Raw genomic sequence first — 22,039 nt, forward strand, 5'->3', positions numbered from 1 at the left:
CTAGTCCCCATTTCTGGAGGTTTTTAAGACGCTGTTGGACAGGGTGCTCCCCTTCCAACAAATGGTTGGACCAGGTGGTATTTCAAGGTGCCTTTCAAGCTGGGCTGTTCTATGATTCTATGAATTCTTCCGAAGTTATATACTGAACATGCCTCCTGTCTAATTTAGTACAAATTCCTACAATCCATTTAATCAAAAAAATCAAATAGGTTTAAAAAAAATTCAAAATAAGTTTCCATGAGATCCTACCAATCTATGTATAACAGTTTCTTACTCTTTTCTTACTTACCAGTTTATCATTTTCATTGGGCATTTCAAACACACATCTCAATTTGGAGTCCATTAATTCATCAGGTTTTGCTTCTTTCCACTAAGAAAACAATTAATATAGTTATTTAACTTGCCAGACTCATGCAAACATCTGAACAGTTAATACACCTGCACTTAGTACTTGCCTCCTATTTAGCTGAATACTGTCCTTACCTAGCTGCAATTTTCAGACTTGCTTCTGAACAATGTTTTTTTGTTCACTTTTACTACTGCAAAGTAATGAAAGCTAGAAATGGTTAATTAAGTTAATGGAAATGAGTAAATTGAACACAAAGATGGATCCAGAGGTTTGTAGGGGATAAGAAGGGGACAATATAGCAGTTCTTTTAACACACAATGAGGAACGAGTACCATCTGAGTCAGTTTAAGAACAAATTCTAATCCTATCACTCTTTAGTGAATGTACTCCTTATGTCCCATCTTGGAAGCACTGATTTTAAACAAAAGATTGAAAGACACCGTTTTGTGAATCTATCTTTAGTTCCAGAGTAAATTTCTGTAGTTCTTCGTATTTTAGATTTTTAACCCTTCCTCCTTTTACTACATAATACATTACAATTCTGGCCTAGAGAATTTTTCAAAGCCATTTATAAAAAATATTTTTAAATTATAATTATTATAAATATACTTAAAACAATTGTGAAATATGCTGGAATCTCTCTGCTCAATTGACAATTAACTTTCACTTCACGTAGTTGCCTTAAATCTTAGGCTCAGAGACTGATCTGAAGTCTGTGGCAATTTTCCCAACAATAGTTACAATAGACCAATTGCAGGTCTTACAGACTAGAATATCCAGGCTTTTCGTAACATCCTTCCTTCTTTTTTTTTTTTTCCTTTTTTCAGTGGCATTAGTTGTACAGTAACTTATAACTACAATTACCGATTTTCTGCAAGATCTGTTTCTCAGTATTCTATACTTGAACACACTAAGAAAGCAGTTATTTGAAAGGTATTTCTAAAGTGGATTTTTATATCCTCACCAAACAATTACACTTCACTTCCTACACATAACCAAGAGCTATCAGAGCATATTAAGGAAAAGTAAAGCAGATCAACAAGGGAGAGAGATATTAACTTTCCAGCTACATGTCTCAAAAGCTTAAAAAAAATCTAAAAGGTTTTCCACTGCCTTCAGTGAAGAGGGATGCCACAGTAGTCTCTGCCTTCATATCAGGGGACAGAGCCTAAACCTGCACAGGTCTAGCAGATTTCAGTGATTTATAAAACCTCATCTTTATCCTTTGTTTCCCCTCTCCTCCGCTGCCTTGAGTGCGCATTGAATGTATCTGTGTAAACTCAGGCATTCCTTAAAAGAGTCTCTAGAGACAGAAGCCTGCGCATCACTCCCCTCCACTGTAATATACATGCTTGTGGGAGACCACATACAAAGGGCACATTCTGACAACTGAAGGCTACTTTCTCATTGCTGCCAGCTTGTAACGTCAGAACCAGGTGTCCTTACTTCTGAACTAACAAGCACAAACCTAAATATCTTGTTTCTGGATCTTCCATAGACCAATCCTGTCCAAGAACTGAATCTGCATGTTCTATTAAAACAGAAAATAAATCTATCATTTGTGCTGTGTTGAGCCATTTAGTATCTTGTAAAGAGACATGTCTTGGCCTTCCAAGTGTTTTAATTTATTATAGTCCCATTCAACATTTCACTTAAACAATTTTCAGACCAAATGCACACATTTTATACAGCTTCAGGCTTGTTGTTTAAATATACTCTTGATTCCTTCAAATACAATCTGTTTATCCCCTGCATGTTAGCTGCACATAAGCTACAACATGTCCCTATTTTAACACTGAACTGACCTTACCTTAGATTCACTACTATTTCCATTCAACCAGTTCAGTAGGTGAGTTCCAAGAACTGAGTTTGTATTCAATATTAAAAACCCTGGATCATGTATGCAAGTCATACTTGTTCAGATAAAACCCAATTCTTCTCCAAAAATAAATGGCAAAAACACGATTCATTTATACTTAAACCTGAATTTTTAAGTAAAAAAAAACAAACCAAAACCACAAACCCGAAGAGTCATTTTACTCCATTTTTTACTTACCACTGCCTCCATATCTGAAATATTTGGTGGTGCATAGGTTGTTTGTACCATAAACTTGTGTTTACTCTTCTCATTTGGGTCATAGTCAAAAGGCTGCAACATTACTGTTCAAAAGAAAAAATAATGCATAAAACTGATTCTTCAGCTAATCACTGTAACAAGTATGCTATCCGCTTCAGATGTGCTTCTCACTGAAGACACACTGAAAGTCAAAATGTAAAGGCAGTGTTGAAAATAGAGCAGATATACACTGTAGCAACAGGTACTGAGAGGAGACACCTTAAGAAGTTTTCAGTCTGGCGTAGCTGACATGATTATTTCTGTAATTACTATAGCTAAAGTACATTTGATATACAAGTATGAACAAACAGAACCTGTAAGGCAGACAAAAAAAAACCCTTAAGCAAACACCACAGGACTCTTCTTTGAAATAAACACATTTTATGATTAAGAGAATGTAAAGTTAAAGAATTGTAGCATGCATTATGATAGTTACTCAGGGGAAGAAAGAAAAAAGAGAGAGCGAATCTACATTAGGTAGACCACCGAGCAGTAGGGCAAGTTCAATTGACTCTCAAAGATATATTAACCTAAGCTGGGAGCAAAGCTACTAAAATAATTCCATTATTTCTACAGCACTACAATACTTTTAAATGAAAGCTTTAATTACAGAACAGTACCTACACTCACCAAAGTTGTACAAGGCTACCCAGGAGCACACTGTATGTTTTTTCACCATATAGCGGTTGTCCAGGTCACCCTGGCATCACTATTTTGTGTGTGGTTTCTTTAGTCCAAAGGAACTGAAATAATATGTCTCTAATACAGACCAGGAGACTAGAGCTTTTACAGGATACAGCTGCATGTCCAGGGGCGTAATATAAGGGCTTGCAGAAACACCTGAATACACAAAGCTTGTTATGGTAGTGTTGGGGGACGACTGAAGCAGAGGGATGGGTACACAACCAGTAGAGCCTACCTCCAACCATACTGTCTGTCTGGAGCAGACCCTGAAACAAACGATTGCGTTATCCCCCTTGTCTCCTTTCAGAGACAATTAGTTGCCTTACTCCAGATGGGAGTACAAGACCACATGAATTATATTTAAATATATCTGTATGTGGGTGTCATGGTTTCAGCTGGGATGGAGTTACCTTTCTCACTAGCAGCTGGTGTGGGGCTGTGTTTCAGACTGAGGATGAGAGTAGTGTTGATGGCACACTGATGTTTGTGGTTGTTACTAAGCAGACAAGGCCGCCTCTGCTCCTCACACCACCCCACCAGCAAGTAGGCTGGGAGCACACAAGAAGTTGTGAGGAGACACAGCTGGGACAGCTGACTCCAACTAACCAAAGGGATATTCCATACCATATGTCATGCTCAGTATACAAAGCTGAGGGAAGAAGAAGGAAGGGGAGGACATTCGGAATGACGGTATTTGTCCTCCCAAGTAACTGTTACATGTAATGGCACCCTGTTGTCCTGGAGATGGCTAAACATCTGCCTGCCAATGGGAAGCAGGGAATAAATTCCTTGTTTTGCCTTGCTTGCATGTGCTGCTTTGGCTCTACCTATTAAACCGGCTTCACCTCGACCCCTGAGGTTTTTTCCTCACTTCTGCTCTTCCAATTCTCTCCCCCATCCCAACTGGGGAGAGTGAGTGAGCGGCTGCACGGTCCTAGTTGCTGTCTGGGAATAAACCACAACAGTGGGTACACTTGCAACTTGGTCTACCAGAGGATGAGGACTCAAGAATGAACTGTAGAGATAAATTATTTGACAGTGTACACACACTTGTCTTCCACAGAATGTGAATTCCGGTTCAGTGTATCTTTATACAAAATTAGAAGTTGAAGATTAAAAAAAGAAAACAACCAACAAAGAATTACATTTATGGAGTCCTTTCAACAGTTATCTGTATATTTACCTATTTTGCAACAATGAAAAAGCTATAGCAGAAATAGTGATTTAGCTAGAAAAACACATTGTATGCTCTGAACAACCTTCCCGTATATTCTAAACCAATTCAGTCTGTAGAGTTCAATACTGCTACAGTTTTCAACAATTCAACTCTATTTTCCAAAATTATGAATCTTCATTGGATGTGTAGTTCAACATGCACCCCTTCAGACAGAGTAAATTCTTCATAGTAGGACTCAACTGTATTACATTATAAAATACTAAGTACAGTATCAAAATTACTAGCTTGCCTTTCCAAATTCCTTGGTACCTATGAAAAAAGTTAATTCTAAATTTAGTCACACTGCCTCCTAACTTTAGGCCTTAAATACTAGTTACAAGTTAGTTGCAGGTGTTTACTAAAGGATGGTTTTAGTTGTTTTTTTTCCTTAAATGTTACATACAGCATAATCAAAGGATAAGTGAATGACCTGAATAAGATATATTTCAAAAATAAAGCACATAAAGGAAATGCAGTATTTGACATGCTTTCAAACAATCCTATTTAGAAGGGTTTAAAAGTCAGGTTTCCTTAATCACTGGTCTCACTGTGGTTCAGAACATAACTGATGAAACTAAATGCTTCTTCCAAGTATGGATGCTATAGCAATTTATCTCTAAGAATTGTTCCATCAACAGACTACTGAATAGCATGCAGTTTCCTAAAGCTAAGGGAACAGATGGAGTAACTTGAAAGATGGCAAAGCCAGCTTTCCATCATCAGAGAACTTCTTCACATGTTGGCAGAATCCCTGGATAACTAGTTAAATAACTTTATGTTCTTTGACCACTCAGTAACAGCTGAAAATCTGATTGAACTGAAAAGCAGCAGAAAAAGACAATCCACAGATTCAAAGAGTTCTTCAAGCTCTTCATGGTTAAAGTAAACATTAAAAATTTCATGAATTTATGAAGCCACAGTTTTCAACACGTTCTTGGAATCCCCGAGTAGTCCAGAGATCACTTCTAGGGGAACTGCAATGAATAACAAGCCTCTTGTTAATAGGCCTAGGTTTTCTACACAAAATAAAACTTAAGAGTAGTCTGAAAAACAGAAGGAACAACAGTAACAAGTTGTGAAAAAAGAAGAGTAACATGCTATATTCTGAAAAGAAAAATCAACAATACATGATATGAAAATAAATAGTTAATTTAGGGCATCAGGGTAAAGAAAAACAGGTCTTAGCAAATTAGTATTTTTGGAAAAAATGTATAAACATGGTTGAAGAAGGTTACCTAGTGATTCACAATTGACTGTTAAATCACATCTCCAACAATGAATTTAAAAACTGGCTTGACTCTGAATCAGCACGATGCATTATACCGGCTGAAGACAGCTAACACTATCTCAATATTTAGTTTTGAACACAGAGTTTCAGCCCATGGTATCCTATAGTGAATGCTTGCTGCACAACAATGTGAGAGAAATCTATTTTTAATTATATGAAAGATGAGTCAGCACTGAAAACATTCAGTTGAGAGACTGATGAGATAAAGTGGGTCACTAGAAAAATTATCTGCGCACTTGGCTTACCAAGCGACCCAAAAGAAATGATACGCTTAAGATCAAAAAGACGAAGCTGACACTTTGGGCAACAGAACTTAATTCTGAAAAGCACTGTGGAGTCACTCTAATTTAACAATTGCACATGAAAGCAGCTTGAGGTCACTATAGCTGAACAACTGCATGAGAATCCACTAATACAGAAAAAGGGATATCAAAGAGTCCCTGCTATGGAAACTGAAGAGTCGGGCAATACGATACTGTCTCCCTTTATTGGTGAACCTGAAGCTGAAATACTGTTTACAGCTCCAGTATTTCCTCATTTAAAAAACTGAAGCATTCAAAGCATTGAAAGGATGATTTGGAACTATGAAAGCACATTTTACAATAGGCAAACGGAATATTTCAATCTATTCAATTCCCTGAAGAGAAAATCCAGCAATATCTTGATCATGATGTATGACTACTCACAGGAAAGATCCCCAATACCAGATCAAACACACAGTTAAGACAAAATGGCTGTAAGTCAAAGCTGAAGACGGAAATAAAGTAGCCTTTTGACAACTTGAATCTTGAACCAATTCTCAGTAAAATGATCTTTCATCCACAAAATGCTGGACTGTCCACGGTAAGCAATACTGAAGAGTTTTAAAGGGTCACATTCTACAGATCGTATTTGATTAGAAAACTGGCTTCTCTCCTACAAGGGAAGTTACTCTAATGTTTTAATCAATCATAAATACAAAGTTTTCTTGAGTTATTCCTTGCAACACTTGAACGTATCACCTGAAGCTACTTCTCCAACTTCTTTTAAACTTGCCAAAGGGTATAACGATATCAATCCAAAAAGCTCTGAGGATTGCTCCAAGTTTCCCTTTTGCTTTGCTACAGCTCTCCAAGGGTTCTACAAAAATCAGCTTTCTAGACTTAGGAGATCTAGGAGCTCACTCCTGTATTGCTTGTGATCTCTACAACCTATAAGACCACAACCTATAAAAAGGGTATTCCCCTTTCTCCCAGGTTAGGAAATGCGACAGGTCTAGAGAAATAAAATTTCTCTCCTCTTACAATCACCGGTTTGAGAATCCCCTTTATTCTGCAGATTCCTAACTCATTTCCCATTTTCTTGAGAATGTCTACTCCCACAATTACTAACACCTGGTCTTTTTGACACTCTACAGTACAGTATAGGATCAGACCGATACACATCCAGCTATGAAAATTCAGTGAGTTGTTAGAATGAAGTATGTAGGCCAAACCTACATGGAGTTTCACAGGAAAAAAGAAAATATTGTCTGGCTTCAGGGCTCACACTCTGCTGAAAAGTAAGGATTCTTTTTTTAATCCCCTCACGCAAAAACAGAATAAGAGAGTATCTCTATAGTGCAACACGCTAGATTTCCCAAATTTAAGGGCTACAAACTGCTCCACCTACCTAAAATAAAAGAAAACGTATTTTTTAAAAAGGAATTCAGTGATTGCCACTTAACATATACTACCATGATAAATGGAAGAATTACAGAACAATAGAGTTCAGGGACCGATACTATGGTCAAAACTTGCCTACAATTATAAATTAATTATTTTATTTATTTTTTTTAAATGCAACAAACTGTCAAATGTTAAATTTTGAAGACATCAGACCAGCCAAGCAATGCTCTACTTCAAGATATAAGCATGAATATAGCAGTCTGAAGCAAAGGTACCCTTAATGTCACTACCCATTTCCAAATTTATTTTCTTCTTTTCAGAGAGCTGCAGATAAATGCGACAAACGGTAAGTATTTCTGTACAGCAGATTTTACATATACTATTGCAGCTCTACATCAAGTTGACATTGCACTAATGAAGGGGAACAGTTTTATTTTTAAAAAATATTTTTAAAAAGCTGACATACTTCAAATAGACTCTAAGGTCAAGCATTAGAGAACTTCATGAAAGGCCTAAAAACATCTAACTTACAACTGCATATATTTCTTTTTACCTGAAACAACTACAGATGATCCTGGGTCAATAATTCCACTGTTCGGCCTCACACAGTATCGACGAGGTGCTGTGGTCTTCACTTTGAAGCATACTTTTCTATCTGATGGATTTCGTAGTTTAAGATTTGTAGTTACTACATCTGTAAAGGGACCTGGAAAAAGGGTTGATTTTTTTAAATATGCATGTACCTCTGGAAAATAAATCTGTTTACACAGTACGGATTACTCTTAAAATCTAACTTGATGGCAACAAACTTCTAAAAGGAGGTTAAATCATACACCTGTTAAGCACATATAATGTTACATGCAAAGTACACTATCACTTTAGTTAATTAATATTAATTATTAATCAATATTACGATAATAATATTATAACAAATAACTTAAATAGTATGACAGATTCAAGCTGCTGGTGCAAAAAGTTCGTATAGATGTATGCTAATTTTACCATATCATTCCTAACATTTTAAATACCTAGAAGGTAATGGTCACATGCAAAAGTAAATTTTGCTGGATTTTCCCTGAAGAACAGAAGCAACACATACTTTGGAACTCTTTCAAATGTTTAAAGAAAGAAAACACTGTGATACCAAAACATACTAACTGCTCATAAGATTTCAACTTCTGTTGTACTTCTGAGCTCCAATAGACTCGACAGAAACAGACATCAACCTCATCTTTTAAACTCAAAATAAGTGAGATGACATTCTGCTTATGCATATATTCTAACTGATCCACAGAAAAGAAGCTGTAGTTGCCATATTTATGTATTCAATGCAGTGTATTCTCTAAACTGTGTTTATGTTAAACATCAGCATAGGAATTTTCTCTAAGACTCGATGAGACAAGAGGCATAATTTCAATGTCAAGCTGCAAAAGCACGTCTTCCAACAGAGATTACCGCCACGTGATGCCATACAGTAACAGCACGAAAACCAAGTAAGGTTCACAGTGTTCCGAGCTGTGTTAATCTCCCTTATGCTTGTGTCATCTGAAAGCACGACTGCACAGGCACTAAAAGAATGTAACTTAGAAAACAGAATTTCATATGAACATGAAATTTATTCAATAATACTTCATGTGTACATTAATTTTTAAGAACCTTCTTTATCATTCCTCAAAAATTACACATTAAATTACTACAAAATAATTGTCATAAGTGTTGAAAACATGACAACTACCTTTCCATTAAAAAAACATAAAGAAAGCAAACTTTAGATTAAATTAGATGAAAAATATATGTGAATAAACAAGTGGTAAGGTACAACAAAACTACTAACTGCATGAGACAAAGTAAATTCTTTTCTGAATATCTTGTTTCACAGAGGTGTCTGGACTACTCTGAAGGAAACGGTACTGGCCACTATCAAACATGTTACTACACTAAAGGGCTCACTATCTGATCCATGTCTTTGTTTCTATAACTCTCGTTCCAAATCCTTGATTTTTGAGAGTCTTAAACACTCTTGACACAACACACTAAGATACAAATCAGTCCTCTATGGACTAAAACGGGAATTACTGAGAACCAGTATACCGAGATGTAGATGAAGATACATGTGAGCTAGGTTTACATTCAACAAGACTCTTTTGAGAAAATAAGAATTGGTATTACTTGTCTGAAACTTCATTTCTAATTTGGCTTTATACAGTGGATGAAATAGTCACCCTCTCAATCCAAGCAAATTTGACAGAGCCCCCAAGAGGAAGATTTACAAAACTACTTCAAAGTTTCCTGCCACTTGCCTCTTGACGGCTCTTGAAGGATCCAGTTGCATTTACTTATAGACTGTGATCCCAAAATAACTCCCATCACCCATACGACAAGCCAAACTAAAATCAGGCAGCTGAATACTCCTCTAAAACTAAAACTGGTGATACACTCAGAAAAGACCAAACATTTATTTTTTCGAGGTATACAAACAATTTTGAGGAAGTTATTCTAGGAGTTTTACTAATAGCCACCTAGACATTGCTTGTGCAGTGCCCAGCAGCATACAGCACCTTGGATCTGGCTTTAAAAAGTGTGGGTTGCTTTTTTTTTAATTGCAACTCTGCACAACTTGAGGAGCTCTGCTTCTCAATCTTCTCAACTACTATTACTAAGGAAATTCTGCTCAAAGGAAAAAAAAAGGTCAGTTCAGAGGCTCATTTTGAAAGGCAGAGCTGTTTCGAAACAAAACTATACTGTTCAAAAATAGCTTATTTCAAAACAAAGCAGCAGTGAATTTAGAAACTGATGATAAACTGTTTTATAAACTTTAAAAAAAAAGTTCTGTTATTTTGGGTTTTTTTGAGACATGAAAGGTCCCCTCATGCCTGCCTTCTCAAAGTGCATAATAATGAGATAGGATTCAAAATACTCTTCAAATTATTCTGGTATTTGCTGTCAGTTCTAACACCACAGACAATTAAAAAAAAATAATCTGTTTTTGTTCCCCAGGTGAGATGAATGCAGTGACTTCCTTTGCATTTCCTGGATACTTCCCAAAAAAAGAGCCTTTAGCTCCGGGACATTTTTTAGTATCAGACATTTCTTTCAGAGTGGACTGAGGTCTTTTTCAAGGTCTAGAGCACCCGTCTGACAGCTTTACCTTTCACCTGCTTTCTAAAAGCTTTAAAGGAAAAAAAGAGCTCTAATAAAGCCTCTCAAGACTTGCAACCATCAGATTTAATAAATAGCTGGTAACAAACTGGTGCACAAAAGGAAAAGACGACTAAATTTCACTGTTCCTGCAGAACTCAGCTATTTTGGTAGTTCAGTGGCATACTGACAGACAGCACTGATCTGAGCATGGATGGGCAGGAGCAGACACAAGGATAGTAAATCAGAAAAAAATACCTATTACTATTCAGGGGAGCCACATGATCTAAATTAGCATGACATATCCTTCAAAAAAAGAAGCCATGCAAGAGCAGAAGAGAATTCTGGAGTTCCCATTCACACAAACATAAATACCTCCACCCTCGGGGGAGTGGGGAAATAAAGTACAAGCTGGCACTAACAACCTGAGTGCAAAAGCCTAGATCATGACTGTTCCTTGAGAAAAACAAGAGAAGCTGGGGGTGAGAGGGAGAACCAGGACAGAAAAACATTTTGGACCTTACCTCACAGATCACATCTAAACAAGGAAAAGAACAGGCAAAGATGGACACAGACATTCTGCACATGCACCACAATGGACAAATGCATGCCAACTTTATCTCAAAAAACATACAGCTACACTAGGACAGCATTACACTTTCAAAAAAAGCACCTCGCTTACTGCTTGCATGACATCCAGGCCAAAGCTGTTTTTTATTTGAGCACTTAAATCTCAGACAGGCTCATGTCTAGCTGTACCCACCACACAAAATACCTCATGAGTTCACATCTACTGTTGTTTGCCCACTACTTCCACTGTAAACTGCTTAAGACTATCTTTAATCTTATATTTGTACAACTTAAGACAATGGAGTTCTGCATCTGCAACTAGGGTTTTCAGAAGCTGTAGTAATTTAACTAATAAAATCCTCAAGCTATGCTGATGTAACCATGATGTCTAATGACAAGAGATCATTGTGTATAAACCTGTTATTTCAAACTAACAGCCTCTGGGAGTCAGAGCTACTTTAAAGGGGACAGGGAGTTCAGCAACTCACTTAGTAGTGTAAATTCAAGACATCAATTACAGTGTCTTCCTAGCATAAAAGTTGTTAGAGTGCCAGGTTATTCCAACAGTTTGAATGGAGCAGTGACAATCCGTGCTGAGATTTTTCCTGTCTTTTTGACTTATTAAGGCCTTAGAAAGGAATGACAGACACATACCTAATCACATTCAGAAATACTAGAGATTTCCGAAAACATTATACACTCAATTTCTATTCCAGCAATCTTATAGTGCAGCCATTGCAACATTAATGCCAGGGTTGCCTCTGGCAACTACACATCTCGAACTACAGCAACTAGTGGGCAGGAAAAAATGACACAGATTCTGCAGAGCCAGTTTCCACCGATGAAACACACTGCCAAGTTCCCCAGCTTGCCACATGCTTGCCAGTTACACTGCAGTAAAACCAAAATACTATGTATTACTGGACAGGTAGGACCTGTACAGAGATCTTTTTGATCAGCGGTGTCATTTTGTCTTCAAATTCAGGTCTCCTTCAGTTCCTCAGCTCCAAAAGTCATCCTTCTACCACCTGGGATGGTCAAACATAAGGGAAAAAATAATGACATGAATATGCCTTTCTAGAGTGGGAAGGAAGAGCTTAGTAGCCCTAGTTGTTGGTAGTACAGAGTGAACATAAAGAACTTCAGAGAAGTGGACAAGTTTGGTTATCAAGAAGCTCCATTCAAAATTAGCAAGGCTGTCATAGTGCCTGTCATAGAATATGAACTCTACCTAAAATTGTGTAAGAAATTAACATTTTATTAAATCACATAAAATATTTGATAATTAGAAAGCTGGTAACTGAGTTGTACAAAAGTGAGCATGCATTATTAAACAAATTCAACAGCATTTTATATGGAATAGCTTAAGTGTTAAGTAGATTGTCCTCTTCGATTTAAGACACTGAACTGCAGCTGTTATAAAAGCTAATACCTAAGCTGACTCTGCCAGAAAGCACTCTATTTCATGCACAGAACTAAAGTTTATTTAAGCTGTAAACTGGTACAGTAAAGTGATATATTCAATCACATCTGAAAACAATTTAAGTCCACATAAGAGAGTACACAGACTGGCAAAAGGAATCCAAACTCCTTAAAATGTGCAAGTTACAGTATTAACTTCAAAAACTATTGGGATTATATGCTTTAAGCAGGATGTTGTTTTTTCACAACTGGTTTACCACCTTTGAAATTCCAAGAGCACTTGAAACATACAGAACGCTTCAAGGCATCTGTATCAAAACAAACTCAGGCAGGGTAGTTTTCTTTCAGCACACAACAAAGTTAGGTTAGGCAGGCAAAGAAAAATCATTTACTGCATTGACAGTTTGAGTCCTCATGAATGAGAAAGGACTTAAAAGTCAGCAGGATAAAAACTAGCAGTAACATTATAAAGACAGCAAGACAAATTTCGAGAACAAGTTAACTGACTTATGATAGACCTGACAGGAACAGAGTAACGTCTCCATCAACTCATTCTGCCAGAATTAGAAGTAACAACAGAATAAAGAAAAAGTAAATTAAATTAACATAGCCCCACGCAATCTACGTTCATATAATATAATAAATTTTTTAATTAGTCCAAACTTCAGTTGTTTTTCCTTCCCATCATTTGGCATAGCAATCACAGAATGGCTGAGGTTGGAAGGGGTCATTTGGACTTTGGAGGTCATTTCAGCCAAAGGACCTGCTCAGGCATGGACACACAGAACCAGCTGCCCAGGACCATGTCCTGACAGCTTCTGAGTATCTCCAACGATGAAGAGTCCACAGCCTCCCTGGGCAACCTGTCCCAGTGCTCAGTCATCCTTACAGTAAAAAAAAAGGCGTTTCCTGATGTTCAAACCTTCTGTGCTTCAGGTTGTGCTCACTGCCTCTGACCCTGTCACTGAGCCACCTCTGACAAGAGTCTGTCTCTGTCCTCTTTGCACCCTCCCTTCAAGTATTTATACACGTTGGTAAGACCCCCATGAGCCTTCTCTTCTCCGGGCTGAGCAGCCAACTCTCTCAGCCTTCCCTCATAAGAGGGATGCTCCAGTCCCTTCATCATCTTTGTGGCACTTCACTGGACTCTCTCCACTATGTCCATGTGTCTTTTATAATGGGGAGCCCAGAACTGGACCCAAGCACTCCAGCTACTGTCTCACCAGTGCTGAGCAGAGGGTGACTTTCTGGCAACACTCCTCCTGTTCCAGCCCAGGATACCATTGGCCTTCTTTGCTGCAAGGCCACATTATTGGTTCGTGGTGAACTTGGTGTCCATCAGGACCCCAGGGCCTTTTCTGCAAAGCTGCTTTCCAGCTGGTCAGACCCTAGCCTGTACTGGTGCACGGGGTGGTTGTTACTCCTCCCCATGCGCAGAACTTTGCACTTCTTGTTGAATGTCACATCTGCCAGCTCCCTCAGCACTCCTGGGTGCATTCCATCAGGGCCCATGGACTTAGGTATGTCCAGTTTACTTAAGTATTCCCTCACCTGATCATCTTCCACCAAGGGTACCAAAAGAAAGATGTCTAAAAGTGAAAGACCATTCTGTGTTCTGTAGTGAGCCAAAAATACCTTGACTGTCAGATAAGAAAATGAATCTTAAAATATATACAAAGCACTTAATTGCTCCAAATGAGATTTTATCGTACTTTCTGAAAAAAGCACAGGTGACACAGATGACGCAAAAGAAAGTGAAAGGAATGTTGTTTATTTCCATAAATTAGTTTTAAGAAATTAATATTCAGACCTCTGTGAAAACAATCTGAGGAGAATCCATGACATGCATTGCCAATGAACATAATTCCTTCTTCTTGAAATACCAAAACCATGGTCATTCAAATACCTTCTTCAACTGGAAGAAAAATTCTGACTCTAACAGATCACCTATGTTAAAATTATTCACGGTCTATGAAGCATAACAGCTTAGGTTTCATGGATTAATACTTCAACATTAGAGGTCTGAATGATCAGGAATTATCAGTGGATGAAGGTGCAAGATTAATAACACCTACAAATAACCATGGCTCTCAGGTAGATATCCATATGTTAGAGCAATAATACATAAATCTTTCACTTCTTATTCTATGCGGGCACATGAGAAATAGTTATTAGTTTTATCATCAACTTGCATGTAAATGTCAGAATGCAAAAAAGGCTTTAAATAAGAAAGCTGACACACCTCAATGTCCACAGCTCCTGAAGGCTGATTCTACGCTAGAACTGTTTACCATAGGTAACATCATATTTCATCTGAGCTCCCCACAATGACATGCTGTCAGCATCCATGCTGATGATGCATCTGTCAAAGATTTTTGCCTTCTAAAAAATGCTGAGACAATGCCCATTTTTTAATCCTAAAGGAGCTCATCCTCCTCTGTCAAAGGAGCAACTGGAGCCTATATATGGCTATGCAGCTTACTAGAGGTGCTTGTGCTTATGCTGGCATGCATGCTTTACTGGGGGCTGGTGTAAGAGAAATGGGAATTGAAACCTTTTCCCTGCCATTCTGACAGAGGAAAGACAGGAATACAATGCAGTGGTATTTCAAAGCAGACAAACAAATGATTTTTTTCCTTACATTTTTTTTCTGAATCAAAATTTCATATTCCCCCCAGCTAGTTACCGACCTGTTGCTAGTGGCCAAAAAACACAGTAAAAATGCAATAAGCATCTATCTCAAGGGTAAAAACACAGATCATTACCATGAATTCTGGTAAAGAGAACATTATCTACTTTATATATTAGACAAAATACAGACTAAAAGGAGATTGTCCTGCATTTAATGTCAATTATGGACAACGGTTTCTTTAGCCTCGACAACAAAAAACACTATTAGTAAGATGGCACAACATGGAATAACTTCACCCAAAAATATTAATGCCTGTATTTAGCTTAAGCCTTATAAATCTAGCAGTCTGAGTCCAATTCAGTCTATTCTTGATATTTTTGTTATTGAAAGAGTGTCATTACTAAAGAACTGTCAATGCTGCTAACACCGAAGGCATGTTTGTTAACTTAACCTTCACGTTATTGTGAATTCCTTACTTCCAATTTACCTTTATGTGGCTACATTGTTATTCTTGACAAATATACATTATGAGCATACTAAAATTGGGAGCTCATAATTCCACTAGGATAAAGTCTTAAGAATCTAACAATATGTAGTATTCTTCCCAAAGCACTCTCACCGCTGAAATAACAAGAACAGTAGAAATATTTTCCTACTGCTAAACAGGAACATTTAAAACAGAAAATAATCCCCAAAGTCCTGAAACAACTAAGTAACAAGCAGTCTTTCAGTACAGATGCATTATTAACAGTTTAGTTCAGTAAGGGCCATGGTATAAACCCTTCCTGCTGGAGCAACTATTCTCTTTACTTGCATAAGGCAGGATAACTAATGAATTTGGTAATTACAGAGGGTCTTAGATTTCAAAGAATACTAGCAGATTTGAACAACAAAACTAAATAAACATGGAACTTGCTCTGTATTTTAACCTGCTATAGCTTACAAAAGGTCTCAGTGATGCTGAAAAGCACGCATCTGCTGTTTAAAATATGCAAATATTCAGCAGCTTAAAATATGCATGCATCCTCAAATACTACATTTCCAATTGGATACACCTTTCCGATCTGAATTGCAACATACAAGATACTCTTCAAACTCTATAGCAGTAATCAGAATACTTGTAATCATCTCAGATGACAGCTGTAGTGGCACACAGAAAAAAAATCAGTCTATCCACAGAAGACCTGACCAAAAGCTGTTACCCAGCACTTTTCCCAGTGTGCTCCAAGAAATGGGTATCAGAGGCCAGATTCAAACACTAAACAGAACACCGGAGCCCTTGTGGTTTTCATAGGTTTCCTTGCAAGTAGCATCCCAAGAGTGCAACAAAGTAACTTTAAAAACAAATTAATTTCACAGTTCTCCAGTGTGGGCAAAAGCCCAGAAAGTTCTTTTTAATAAAACCCAAACTGTTTCAGGTGTTTGACTGTCAGATGGTGTCCAACCTCAGCACGCAACACAGAGCTCGGTCTAAACAGAACTATACATCAGACATTAAAATTTCCTACAGACAGGTCTAGCTAATACTGGACTACCTCTCAAAGACATGAACAGCTCACTTCAATTTCAGGGTGACCTTTCATTCTCTGGAAGCACAGCCTACAGGTCTCCATTTCTCAAAGCTCCAAAAGCCAAGTACAGCACATCCTACAGTCACTCAGGAAAAGAAACACCTGCTTTAAATAAAAGCTGCATTCAGTTGCAGTCTCGTCACTCAGGCAGGATCACAAACTCCATTCCCTCATTACCTTCATACTACAGCACCGAGCTGAACTAATGCAGCCATGCTTCCCAGGACCAGTCAGCTCACTTAAACAGAAGCAGCTGGAGTTCTAACTTAAGCTGTAACATGGAACACTTCTAATAGCTGTCTAGTAGACGTCCAACTTAAAAACCAAGCAGTTTTTACACTCATTGGGTCTACTAGACTTAGTGGCCACATTAACATCATACTATTAACATGTTAAACCTGACAAATCAACATCATACTCCTATGAATTACTAGGTTTAAGTCACATATGGAGCATTTACTCCTATGATTACGATTTTTGAATTTATGAACACCCCTTTTTACAAAGAAAAAAAACACTAAACATGTATCTCAGTCAAGCTATTCTAACATCTTCAAATGTAACATGAAATACCAGCTTCTAGCTTAAGGACATGATTAGGTACCACCATTGTCCTACCAAACTAAGAACATTGTAACCTCATAACATAGGAGAAGCCTTCTAATGTCCACACGAAACAAAACATTTTGTAAGACGGTATCTGATGAATTTAAAACTATTTTTGCCCACGTAATTTTTAGAAGGTTGGTTCAGACTGACATGATTCAGATTTGAAATTCAACTAGTTTCTGCTGATCTAAATACATTCATAGCCACGTGATGCCAATTCATTTTTGTACTAGTCCTACCCTTTAGCTTACATAGCTTTTCTTTTCCCCAGTGCTCACCTCTTCTGATATATTTATAGATAGCAATCAGATCCCCTTTCAGTCTTCATTTTGCTAAGATAAATAAGCCAAGCTATTCTACCTCACTTATGTTATTAACTTTTTCTTCGCACCATTCCCATTTGGGTTCATTTTCTCTCACTAGGCTCTGCCAGGGATGCATTCAGACAAAGCTTCATCAATGCCATAAACCTTCACATTAATACTTCCCTCACTACAAAACTACAGTCCCATATTCTCCTTGTTTCATGATTTCTCACACTCGCAATAAACAAGTGATTAAGTACTATTCTCTAGTTTTACTCCTTCATCACTTCCAAGTAAAATGAGAAAACAGCAGTTCTATTACTAGCACGCATCAAATGAACAAAAAAAATTTGTACATCACATCTCCTAACTTTGCATTACCGATGAGCTCTACCAGCACAGTCCTGCCCATACCAAAGTCACTAGTGAAGATACTAAATGAAGTTCAAACACATCCTTTAGAAATGTCCTTATTAAGCTTCCAATAGCCCAACAGCTGTACTGCAGTTTATTTTATAGCTTGTCCCTTCTCCACCTTACATTTTTCCACTAAGCTCTTACCTGCAAGTTAATTAATAATTTTGCAGATATGAAACATACAGAAGACGGTGAGGTAATTAGAGACAGCCAGTGTGGCTTGACCATGGGCAAGTCGTGCCTGACTAGTGGCCTTCTACAATGGAGTGACTGCATCAGCGGACAAGGGAAGAGCTAGGGATGTCATCTACCTGGACTTCTGTAAGGCCTTTGATATGATCCTGCCCAACATTCTTACCTCTAAATGGGAGAGGTATGAATAAGGAACCGGCTGGGTGGTCATGTCCAAAGACTTACGGTCAATGCCTCAATGTCCAAATGGAAACTTGCAGCAAGTGGTGCCCCTCTAGGTCCATACTCAGACCAATACTATTCAATGTCTTCCTCAGTGACACAGTAGAATTGAGTGCACCCTCAGCAAGTTTGCAGATTACACCAAGGTGAGTGTGAGGGAAGGGATGCCATCCACAGGGACCCTGACGGGCTTGAAGGGTGGGCTCATGTGAACCTCAACGTTCAACAAGGCCAAGTGCAAGGTCCTGCACCTATGTCAGGGCAATACCCAGTATCAGTACAGACTGGTGGACAAACGGATTGCGAGCAGCCCTGCAGAGAAGGACTTGGGGATACCAGTGGATGAAAAACTGAACATGAGCTAGCAATGTGCACTTGCAATAGAAAGCAAATCATATCCTGGGCTGCATAAATAGAAGCAGAGCCAGCAGGTTGAGGAAGGTGATTGTTCTGCCCTACTCTACTCTCATGACAGACCCCACCTGGGCACTGCATCCGGCTCTGGGATGCCCAGTACAAGACGGACATGGAACTGTTAGAGTGAGGTCCAGAGGAGGGCCACAAAAAACGTCAGAACACTTCTCCTGTGAAATAAGGCTAAGACAGTTAGGGTTGTTCAGGCTGGAGGAAGTCTCTGGGGAGGCCTTGTTGCAGTCTTCCAATATATAAAGCAGGCAGGCAAGAAAGACAAAAACTCTTTACCAGGGCCTGTAGTGACAGGAGAAGGGGCAACAGAGTTAAACTGAAAGAGGGTAGGTTTAGATCAGACATACTGAAGATATTTTTTTATGATGAGAGTGGTGCGATAGTGCGACAGGTTGCCAAGAGAAGCTGTGGATGCCCCATACTTGGAAGCATTCAAGGTCAGGTTAGATGGGGCTTTGGGCAACCTGATCTAGTGAAAGATGTCCCTGGCCATAGAAGGGGAGTTGAACTAGGTGATGTTTAAAGGTTCCTTCCAACCCAAACCATTCTATGATTCTACGAAATACTGTAATGACATCAGTAAATCCAGTGTTAAGATGAGATTTTGTTTGGGGGTTGCACACAGAAGAGACACAGAAAAAAAGAAAGAGATACAGATAGAGAGAGAAGGAGGTCTCAGATCAGACTGACATATTCTACCTGGGACATTCATGCTGAATTTTATTCCATGTTCCATTTTCCTCCATGTCTTTAATTATTCTTTCCTCTAAGGCTCTGCATACTATCAAGGTCAGGCCTATTCAAGCATTGAAGTGTCAAATTAAGAATTACTCCAAGTGAGACCACATTTTCAGAAATGCAGGAGTGAAAAATTCTGATGTGACTATCTTTTTAAAATTCAGGCAAACAATAATTTACAATAATAGAGTCATTTTGCTGATTTATTTTTTATTTTGATATATTAGCTTATACGCACTGATCTGGCTCATCTGACGATAAAAGTCTTGTAATTTGACAACTTTCACACTGGAAAATGTAATACTTATATAATTAGTCAGTGATTATTTTTTTTCCATTTTACACACAGCAAGTTCTCTCCAGCAGCCTTTTCCAACTTGAATTTATGGCTTGTAAGCTGAGCATGTAATAACCCTTTAATGACTGATGGTCACAAAGATCTGGTTAACAAGCATCTCCCAAAGACAAAGTTGACCAGAAAGTACAACATATTCACATACCACAGTCAAGCTGAAACAGGAACGATTTATAATACCACAATGGACAGTCAGTGCACTAAATATGCAGACCTGTTAACTGATGCATAAAACAGCCCCTCTTTTTCACACTAAGTTTCTACTTTTCAACTTGGCTTTGAACAATGGTACAGTTTTCATGTCTAATACGGTATTTTTTACAATATTAATAATGACGTCTTACAGTGATCTAGAACACTTGCTTAGGCTATCAACATACAGAATGAGTAGGCACTTTATACTAATTGACAATGTAAAGGTGAAGCTTTTATATCAATGAGTACACAGGAAGTACAAGACCGCGAGGTTTATACATTAAATGTTTAGATAGTGTTTCTCTGTTTAGTAATATTAAGTAAAATAGAGTCTTACAAATTGCAGGTAAAGGACAAAACTTTCAAATCTTCACTGCTGTATACCTCTTATCATCACAAGAAAATCTTCCATTATTCAATCTTAAAACAAATGGCAAACTAGGTATGCCAAAATATCATCCAACACCTATAATAACACCTGACTTGACAGATCAATACAACTCCCTTTCTATTAGTCAAATGAAGTCTAACACAGTGGTAGAGACATATGTATTAACATACTATCACCTCATGAACAACACCTGGTAAAAAAAGAAATTATCTTCCTTTCTCTTCCTCAACACATTTCCACCAATCATTTTGTGTCTCAATTTTGACTAATACCTATCATTAAAAAAAAAAAAACATTAAAATACTAACAAGTATTACATTTGAGCCAGGAAAAAATGGACTAAAGTACAGATATATAGGAATAGTAAACAATTCCTGGAATCCTTCTTGGAATAAAAAATAAAAAAAAAAAAGTCCAAGACTACTTGTTGAATACTGAGTCATTCTATGGGATGTTCAATCTTTGTCATTACGCAATACTCAGCCAACAAAAATATTAACTTGAATGGAATCATTTCAAAGTATCTAAAAGCCACACTGTGTTAGTAATCCTTTACAAACATTTTTTATCCTCTGCACTCCCATTGTTTAGTTTCAAAAATTCCCTTGAATGAAGATACCAGAAAACTGACATACCAATTGCCTTTTTTTAACCTATCTTAGAAAGCTGGGATATCACAAATTTGCTGGTACTCAGAATAGAGTGAACACAGACACAAAATCTGACATAATCAAGACACACAAGTAAGGCAGCAAGATCACATTTGAGGACTTCAAACCCTGCCTACACTAAAAGATATCCTGGGCCAATTCTGGCAACAGACCTTGAGGGCAGGGGATGTATTTAACATTGAGCTATTTTTACCTTTAAATTCCACCTTCTTGATTTGCAGCAACACATAGCCTGCAGCTTTCAATGTTACCAATAGCAGCGTAACGATTACAAAATAATCTACAGCAATATTTCAGTGTTATTTAAAAGGTCGTTGAAATCTGCATTTCAGAATGAGCCATAATACTTAAGTGAAGTGCTCTCTACCTCACCTGGAAAGAGTCAGTATACCAGCCGATAGCTGATTTTATACACTAACAATCCTAGATCATGAATCAGATTAATAATCAGAAATTAAACATCATCTGTTATACTGACCTCTCCCACTAACTCAAACCATCAAGGGGAAAATTTATTGCACACAGACATGCTCAAAAGTTGATTTTTGTTTGCTTACTTGCTCACTTATTTCTAGCCTCGAGGTTACAGAAAAAAAGCGTGCCTCATTATTTTGAGATGTTTACAAAGGTAACATAACTCAATTTCACACACTTGTAAGCAAAAACTTGAATAAATGATATCACTTTAGAATATTCAGACGGTTTTATGTCTGACTATAGTAATAGTCAGACACCTCTGAATCACATGAAATTCAAATTCTGAACACTGTCTACTAATCTTCCAAGGCTCATCAAATCAACTAGTGTTGATTTCAATTAGGTATTGCAGAAGCATGTCTTATGACTGATTTAAAGATTTGGCAAAGGTTTTTAAAAAAGGACCATC

The 22,039-nt window shown here is 37.7% G+C and overlaps 1 protein-coding gene across 1 annotated transcript in view; it reads right to left on the bottom strand.

Annotated features, from left to right (window-relative positions):
• The window catches only part of VAPA (VAMP associated protein A), a 32,399-nt gene that overhangs the window by 6,379 nt on the left and 3,981 nt on the right, over positions 1-22,039 (bottom strand). Inside the window, exons 2-4 of the mRNA XM_063326534.1 lie at positions 7,853-8,005; positions 2,406-2,509; positions 290-370 (exon numbers count right to left, since the gene is read on the bottom strand). Of these exons, the coding sequence (XP_063182604.1) occupies positions 290-370; positions 2,406-2,509; positions 7,853-8,005 (338 nt within the window). The remainder of the gene's footprint in view (positions 1-289; positions 371-2,405; positions 2,510-7,852; positions 8,006-22,039) is intronic.

Source organism: Chroicocephalus ridibundus, chromosome 2 (genome assembly GCF_963924245.1).
Source record: "Chroicocephalus ridibundus chromosome 2, bChrRid1.1, whole genome shotgun sequence".
Classification (NCBI taxonomy): Eukaryota; Metazoa; Chordata; class Aves; order Charadriiformes; family Laridae; genus Chroicocephalus; species Chroicocephalus ridibundus.